The sequence below is a fragment of the Cibotium barometz genome, chromosome 9, assembly GCF_041138505.1.
Source record: "Cibotium barometz isolate CiBa-2024 chromosome 9, ASM4113850v1, whole genome shotgun sequence".
In the NCBI taxonomy this organism is placed as follows: Eukaryota; Viridiplantae; Streptophyta; class Polypodiopsida; order Cyatheales; family Cibotiaceae; genus Cibotium; species Cibotium barometz.
Window position 1 is genome coordinate 48,466,879 of NC_141054.1, and position 9,064 is coordinate 48,475,942.

Here is a 9,064-nt window from a genome sequence, read left to right on the forward strand (position 1 = left end):
TACAAAACAACATCTTCTCTGAAATATACAAAGTACCACCTCGGGATGGATATTGAGATTCTGAAATGGCCTACTGCATGTCCTACTCTCACACTAATCATTGGCTAGATAGGATTCTTCTGCCTCTACAGCCATCTGATATCAAGTGGCACAAGACTACAATCAGATTTGTCAACTCGGGATAGGATCACCAAGTTCTGCTAGTAAGAAAGTACGGGAATTATCAGGGTGTGCAGAACCCAGACAAGCTCTTCAAAGTCAAACTTATATCTTGTCACAGTTCTAAAACTGCCTTCCTCAACTACTGCCCAACCTGCTACCCTGACCTGCTACTACTGCCTGACCTGCCCAACCTCTGCCTGAACCTGTTCCCCTGTCCAAACCTGGCTGGTCTGCATGTCCGGCACCTTGTTTTAGCCTAATAAGTGAACAGTTTTACACACTTCAACTCCAGGTGGCTTACAAAACCGTTTAAGACTTCACATTGACCGACCTACCCTGATGGCAATTGGGGACTTATCCCTATATTGGGGATCACAAAATTGCTGAGTGCACGTCTAACCAAAAATATTATCGCAAAAACTTGCACTTAAATGGAGTGGGTGCATGTGACAATTGAACCTAGGCGCAAGTAAAAGGCCACATCATTTCCAAGTACCTAAAGTGATGCCACGGCACACAACACCCTGCCCAAAAGCAAGTGTGGGCTAGCGAGTGGCCACACTTCACCACTTGGTTACCCCATTCATTGACACACAACAACCAGCCCACACTCAGTTTATTGACATCAAAAAATAGAAACCAAAATCATTTCAAGAAATACGAGTTCCACAATGTTCTCCCCACTACATACCCTCCCCTAAAATGCATGGTGGGGTAGGCCCCTGCCAGCTTGGGACAGAAATATAGTCTTAATCTTTTTAGAAAAAGTAAAAATTATCAGTAATAGCAACAAAGCTATGGCAAAATTTTTAGAAATAACTCTCTTAAAAGGAATAAGACCAAGGCTGCACAGAGTCTATTCCAGTACAAAATTACCATCTTTCTCTTGGAGCACTTGCAAGTGCAGCCATGGCTTGCTCTTTCCGAATGATGCTTAATGGTCTCCGTAACTCCCTTTCCCTTTGAGCAGGAGACTTTCTTGTCCTTCCCTCCTGATCTTCATCACTATCATCTAATACATCATCCACCACTTCATCATCAGACCAACCATCATCTTCATCTTCTTCATTACCATCATCGCTTTCATCCTCTTCATCCCCACCATCTTCATTACCACCTTGCTTCGAATTCCGGCCACTTTGTGCAACAAGTTTCCCCAGCTTCTCTTTCACAAGCACGAGAGGATCTTTGTCGATTAGCTCAGACCCATTATAAGCTTCTCTAAGAAAAACAGAATCTCGATCTCCCTTCAGAGATACATAGAATAGTTCTGGATGCCGTATAATCATGCCGTAAAGCTGCTGTGAGAACTTGTAGTCTTTCCTGAAATGCGTGAGGTGATCTATCAACGTCCTCTTCTCGAGAGTAATTGTCAGAAGTTCGTGCACAACTGCACAGGAATGCTTCTCCGCCTCCCAGGAAGAGGGCTGCAGCTGGCTAAAGTCAGCATATGGAGATATATACGGCCTATCTTGAAACCTTCTGATGACATCTTTATCTTTCCTCTTCAAGTTGTAGCCTCTGGGAAGGTCAACCTTGGGAAACCTCCTTGGGCGGCCACTAATGGTGTCTTCGGCCGGTGGTCCACTTTGTAGTTTCATTTCCCAGGCGGAGATAGCAAGCTCAGGATCCCAGGAGGTGAGCTCAAGCGCAAGACCCCCTTCAGTTTCCACCACTTTGAAGAACTGGGGGTAGTTCTCTACCATGTTGGTTCTGTAGTCATCAGGGAGGCCAAGGTCCTTCTTAAGGTGGTCAATCTTAGACAAAAGTAAGGTTTTGTCTATGGACATCATGAGCAATTTTCTGATTTTGGAGACGAGAACAGTCTGCAGTTCAGTTTTGAGTTTCTGCTCTTCAAGGAACTGATCTTCAGCTTCTAGGGTTAGCCGGAAGTACAAAGCACCGACGCCTTCTTCAAAGACTTCAAAGATGGCAGGGTATTTCTTAAGCAAGGAAACTACTCTTCTCTTGCCTGTTAACCCTAATTGTCGTCTGTATTTCCCCAAGTGTTTGAGGGACATGACCATACCTGGTTGCTTGGTAAGGAGGTCTTTGATTCTGGTGACGAGCTTGAGCTTCTTCTGCCGCTGGATGACTGCATCGAGAGGGTAGTACTTTCTGCGCTTGATGATGGCTGTGATGAGAAGGGACTTCTCCTTTCCGTGCTGCTGCAGCAAGGGTTTGTGCAGTCGAGAAGCCAAAAGATGGTCCCTAAAACTGCCGCAGAACGATAGACGGCCCGCCCTCTGCAAACTCGCGTTTGAAAGGCGACAGGAGGTCATCATCGAACAATGGCCATTGCCATACCCATAGTCCACAATAGGCATTCGCAGCTCCATAGCCAAGGGCACCTTGAGCTCTCCCTACTGTCCGAAACCCTGGGCGAAACCCACCCGGGAGTTTTTTGTTGGAATAATCTTGGTATTCTACATATACATATATATATATATACATATCACTCAAAATTCTTTTGGTTTTAATTAGTGGGAGCATTGGTAATGTAGGGTATCACCTTATAAAAATTAGTTACCGGAATTAATAAGGTATAACCTTATAAAATTTTCAAAAGAGCATACTACATAGAAACATAAGGATCTTTTTATATCAAAGCCAAATATTACAAATATTACAACCCCCCTCCCAAGACACCATGAGAGAATGAACCATCTTGTGTGGCGGAGCAACCACAATGAGCGAGACACCTTTAGAGTAAATGGAGGACAAGAGTGACCAAACAAAACCAAACTTCGGAGCACGACTTGGTGCAAGTAGCAAGTAAGTTCCCAACGACAGTTATCACCTCGTTCTAGCTTGGGTTGGTTGGGAAGTAACATCTTTGCCACCATTGCCATGAAAGGCTTGGTGTATACCCTTTTTGTGTTGTTGCACACTTAAGCTACTTGAGCTTGTTTCACTCCTTCCTTATCTAACACGGGGTTGCGGTACTCTTTTTGTTTCTAGGGAAGGTTAGAATAGTCAATCATCTTCTTCTCTTTTGCAAGAGTTGGCTAACAGGGTATCTTCTACTATTTCCCTAATGGAGGCAGCTTTGGGGCTCTCCTTTGAACCACTTTCTACGATCATGACATCATCATCCTTGATAATTGATCATGCATTATGCTTCCATGTACTCTTTGACTATTTCTTCTTTTGGACCTCTGGTTTTGGTCCTTTGGATTTTTCAGAGACTACCTTATCCTTTGAGGCTTGCACCTTAGGCTCCTTAACCGGTTGCTTTTAGGTTGAAGCTAGAGCTTTTTGCTTAGTTGCACCCTTGGATGATGCCTTTGTCTTAGCCTGGAGCCTTGTAATGGCTTTCTTTCTCTGTTGAACCATTAGCTCAAACAAGGAGGCGTAGTCTATGGTTTGGGTCTATACTAAATATCCATCGTATGGTTTGGGTCTACTTTGGATATCCATATGGATTGTATGTCTCATAGGACTCATGGCTCTCTTATTTGAGACCCTCGAAGTCTACTAGCACACATCGAGTATTACTGTATTGGTATAGTAGTTTATTGTATAAGACTCATAGTATTACTATATTGGTATAATAGTGGCTTATTGTATAAGACTCATAGTATTATTGTATTGATATAGCTCTCTTATTTGAGACCCTTATTGATATAGCTCTCTTATTTGAGACCCTTAGATTCTACTAGCACACACCGAGTATTACTGTATTGGTATAGTAGTCTACTTTATGGAACTAGTTAAGGTGGTAATACCAGAGATGGCAAAGAGTGCATCTAGGGCAATCTATACATACCTCTTTGTAAGAGATTCTTGTAGGTAGTGGGCATTGGATTATGTGCCGAACTGAGAAGCATTTGGTGTGGCAAGTAGGGCTAAGGACAATTGCTTTGGCATTGGGAGAAGTCCAACCCCCTTGGGTTTCCTTGGTACCAACAATAAGTGATAGTTCCCATAGCCTTGTCAATGAGCACAAAATTGTTGGCCTTTAGCTTTAGCAAATGAACACTAGTCAATTTGTGCTTGTATGATTTTATGACGGTAGATTGCACACCAAAACGTATCTCTCCTTGGAAATAGTTGAGGGTGTCTAGCTTGTGGAAATGACCTTGGGGGGTTGAGCCCCTGCCAATGCTAGCCTAATCGCTTGAGTATGTTATCTGCCAACTCATTAATGCTCATGTCCTTGACTACTACTACAGCTCTCTCTTGTGGTGCCATAACTCATCTTGATGTGGAGGCTTTGGATGATGCATCCCTTACGTCTCTTGGTTCGGGTGGATGACTTCTACATCCCTATGTTGTATAGGTTCCACTCATCAAAAGATTTAGTTGTGCTTAGACCTATAGAGATGGCCATGAAGCCTCTTGATCCTTAGATCTATCGTGAGAATTGGTCAATGAATGACATGTCATCAAGCCTTTCTTTGTGATTGCATCTCATATGGAGATACTTTAGCACTAGCAATGTAGTCCCGAAATGGTTTCTCCTTCCTCTTGTTTGAGGTTATAGATTTGAGTTAGGGTGAGAATCCCACGATGAAAGTGTATGTCACAAGACCTCATAAGTGCACTTTTCAAGTGGATTTAGTGCCCTAAACTATTGGCATGCTTTTCCTTCATACACTTACCTTCAAGGAAAAGTCCAAATGTGAAGATCTTGGTGGGATCATCAATCCTTGCTAGGGCTTGTAAACCTAATCAAACTTCTCTAGGTGTAATGAATGGGATATATAGTTCCATCAAATTTAGTCATCATCTTAGTTTTGCTTAGATCTAGGCTACATTCATGGCAGTCCCCCTTCCCATTTCAAATGTCATCCTTATCATGTCCTCTATGTATCTATGTATTCTCTTCTATGTCTATGTATTCTATGTATTATTAGCATGTCTTCTCTTCTATATCTATGTCTTCTATGTATTCTATGTATTATTAGCATGTCTTCTATGTCAAATATCATCCTTTATATCTTCTATTAAGGAAACCCTACCCTAACGTGTCGTGAAAAGTTGCCAATCCCCCAAGCTTGAGCAAGCCTCAAGAGCTCCACCATAGCCAATCGTCACCGCAGTCCTCCCACACTCGTTGTCACACCAACGAGGCGGTTGCTCTAATCCAATGGGTGATGCAACCTCTCTTGTCATTGCAAAGGTCATGTGGGATCTCTGCAGAAGAACTCCAGAGGAGAGGTTTACTGGCAGAAAACCAAATTTGTCTCATCTGAAAGTTTTTGGATGCATTGCATATGTGCATGTGCCAGATGAGCTGAGAACTAAGCTGGATCCGAAAGAGAGAGAGAGAGAGAGAGAGAGAGAGAGAGAGAGAGAGAGAGAGAGAGAGAGGAAGCAAGAGTGAAGTATAAGAAAACAAGTGATTAGCACTAATCACTCCCAAACCCTAAACTTAAGCACACCACACATGCTAGATTAGAGTTACAAGAGAGAGGGAAGTATAAGAAAACAAGTGATTAGCACGAATCACTTTGGTGCAATAAAAGTGGACTGTTCAACTCCAATGACAAAAGAAGACAAAGCTCCAAAAGCAAACGAGAGAACACCGCAAACCGATATCTCCACATCACAGTGTCTTGACAAAGATGCTAGAGTTTCATGTACATCGCCATCGATATACATCATCTCAGAGCGCAAGCAGTCACCATAAGAGTTGCCTCTTTGTCCCTCTAGAATTCCCCCCTCACCACTTTCTTAGTAACACCATTATTTTACTACCTCCTCCTTCCTCATACCACATACCACTTGGATACTGGTCATTAAGTATTCCGTGCTAGTCTCCTCATCATTCAAGTACTATGACTCCTCTAATGAGGATGTCCTGCAACAAAGGTGACAAAAATGAAAAACACCAAAAACAAAATAAAGAGTACTACTGGGCCCATAAAAGAAGGCAAACTCATAAGAGCCCATCAGACTAGCTGGATACTTAATCGCCAGTATAGTACTCCACTAACTTCTTTTCGTCTTACTAACTCACCCACCCCATCTCATTTCCAGATAGACAGGAGAACCAACCAAGTGTGACACTTCCCCGCGTGCCTTGACAACCTCTCACTAATCACGAGGACGCGATCAAATTTAGGAAGGGGAGTATGTTAACCACATATTGGTTAACACATTCCTACGACAACTATGTTCACACACTTATGTAATGGGCACCGACACTATATATTGTAAATCCCGTTATTTGATGAGGGAAACACCTTAAAGACGCTCCCAAGTATTGAGCCTCGAAGGATAGACAACATGATCTTGGTCAGTTGACCAAACCATAGAGAAAAGCCTTGTAACTATGTTTTGGGCGCCTGGGTCACTTACTCCCAAAAGCGGCCTAGTGGGAAAAGGCTTGGAACTATAAAAACCAAATTTCTCTTGTTTGTAACTTATTCTCCCATTTGAGGAGTGGTAGTTGATTGGCGAGGATCCATAGGTGTTGAGCTGAAGAAGAAGTTATGGGTCGGATGGATTAGGCAGCATGAAGCATAGTTGTTGGGGTGAAGCGGGGTTGATTTAGAAGATCCAGGCGATGGGTCATACCATTGACTAGGCTTGCACCGACCATGGCTGAGATGTACCTGGATGGCTGTCGATGATGAAGCTTTGTGTGGTGTGTGCACATAGGACAAAGCCTAATGAAATTTGCAGGTGTTGTGCATGGGTTAGGGAAAAATGTGTGCTCGTGGTCCTAATAACCTGGAAATTCCTAATCACATAGAGACTTTTTTTTGTTTTTAATATAAATGTGTTTATTGATCAGCACCCCCTAAAGAGAGTTTTGTACTAGGTGGTCCATGTGGCTAGATTTGTGAGCTTACCATTGAGTTTATCTTTGAGGGTTTGGAGAAGCTCGGCCATTTGTAGTACTGCCCCTTGGTTTGGTGATGAAGTCGAGGGGCAGGGTGGAGCTTCGTTGGACGAGGCTTCGTTGGGGAAAAGGGTAAGGCCAATTGAGCTTTTGAGTGCCCATGGGTTGGGTGTGGGCAAGTCTATAGGATTTTATCGAGGAGGAGGGGAATCGCTTCCCCGTTGGTCGCCAAACCATATTTGTCGATTGAACAAGTACTGGCTTGGTTGGTGTGGTTTGGGCAAATTGATGAGGGTTTTGTCGTGAAGCCAAATGATGGAGTTGCCATCATGGAAGCCCTGGGCTTCTAAGAGACATGTGGGCACCCATTGCTGCCGCAAGTGATGAAGGTCCGTGGTTGTCGAGGCTTCCGGCTTTTTTGTCGACGAGGCTTGGAGCTATGATTAGGTTGTCGACATGGAGGATAGGCTTTTAATTGTGGCTTTGGGAGCCACAGGTGTGTGTTGCCTTCATGGAAGCCTTGTGCTTTGAGCACATTGGTAGGCCACGTTGTTGCCTTCGTTGTTCTTGGAGTTGCCTAATCCATGGCTATGGTACCGTTTGTCACATCTTAAGAGAAATTTTAGGAATGAAATACCTCACACTCATTAGATGCATTTCGTGTGATATTTAAATGTAAGTGTCTTCTTTTGTTAATGTTTTTCAAGAGCTTTCCATGCCTCCAAGAATATGAGATTGGTGTGGACCATAGGATATATGTGGGCTTGCCACTGTTGTAGAACATTATGCTTCCCACGCATGCTCGACACGTGTTAGTTGTAGCAAGTATTGTTCCGGAAACAACTCCAATTTCCCAATTCAGGCTCGACTCGTTTGACGTTAGCCGACTCGCAGGATACTATCGGACAATCTAGGAAGATGGCAGGGATAGAAGAGAATGCGTTAAGGCACATTTGTGGTCAGGAGTCCAATCCATATTCTTGGTGGGTTGAGTTTTGGCGGGTAGTTTAGGGGCAGTGGAAGACTTACCAGTTATTATGGGGGGTGTGAGAATACCCTTTGTGGAAGCAATTGGTGGGAGCAGAGGATTAGATTCAATGCACTCGCCATCCCAGAGGATCATTATTACCTTACCCTAGGGAAGCTTGAGTGTGGCAGTGTTTGTCAGCGTGAAATTGATTGTACTTGTAGCATTCTAGACCCAGCTTCCGCCAAGGATGACTGCTTCTTTTATCTCACCTGTGGGAACCACATAGAACTTACAAGCCAATGGGTTAGAGACAGTATGTACAGTTTGTGTAAAGGACCCAAGGCTTTGTATATGGTTTCCACTAGGCAACTGAGTTTTGGCACACGACCAGTTTTAAGAGATGGTTTGTTCAGAGAGACCCATGTTTCCCATGGCAAAAGATTGTGTCTAGCTGTGGGAGAGAGCAAGGCTCATTTTCTTTGCATATTTTTGTCAAAGGGGAAATCTATCCGGACCCTAAGGGCGGTTCTTTCAAGATGTGGAGCTACACTTACACTCAGGGTGTTAAGTGAGGCAATGGCTTTATAGGGCTCATGATGGGTCTGGCCATTTGGGAGCACGAATTTCATGCCACGTTTGCAATCGGGGAGGGTGTCAAGTGTAGCAAGGATTTTTAGCCAATCATGGTCAACTTCGTCACTATTGATAGAAGCAAATGTGCATGGCACTCGTGCATCATCAAGGGCTTGATGACAAGCATTGCAAACAAAGAGATCATTGCTCCTGGCAGTGGTCACACAGTCTTCGGCAAAGGGAGCTTTGGCCATGGGATGTGAGTGCTAGGTATATAATGTGACCTTGAGCGTTTGAGACCCTTTGTGGAGATAGACATGATGCATGTCCGAGTCATGGATTAGTTGTGTTTGTCGCATAAAGGGTCTACCCAAGATGCTGGCATATGCGGCATTACGAAAGCCCATGACTATAGATGTGAGGTGGAATGTCATGTCACAGACTTTTACCCAAGGGTTTTGTAAATTTTCCATCGGCAAGATTGATCACCAATGTGGTATGGCCCCAGTTTTCCCAGCATGTTCGTGTGAGGATGCTTACGCCAACACCTCCATCCAGGATGCCTT

General features: G+C 43.8%; 1 protein-coding gene across 1 annotated transcript; it reads right to left on the reverse strand.

Annotated features, from left to right (window-relative positions):
• Positions 1–936: 936 nt before the first annotated feature.
• Positions 937–2,577, reverse strand: LOC147635650 (protein WHAT'S THIS FACTOR 1 homolog, chloroplastic-like). The gene has a single exon (XM_086803032.1). The coding sequence runs from the start codon at positions 2,499–2,501 to the stop codon at positions 1,035–1,037; it is 1,467 nt and encodes a 488-aa protein (XP_086659158.1). The 5' UTR covers positions 2,502–2,577; the 3' UTR covers positions 937–1,034.
• Positions 2,578–9,064: the final 6,487 nt, after the last annotated feature.

Excerpts from the sequence above, each read along its gene's own strand:
- LOC147635650 (XM_086803032.1), bottom strand. The coding sequence starts at position 2,501 with ATGGAGCTGCGAATGCCTATTGTGGACTATGGGTATGGCAATGGCCAT.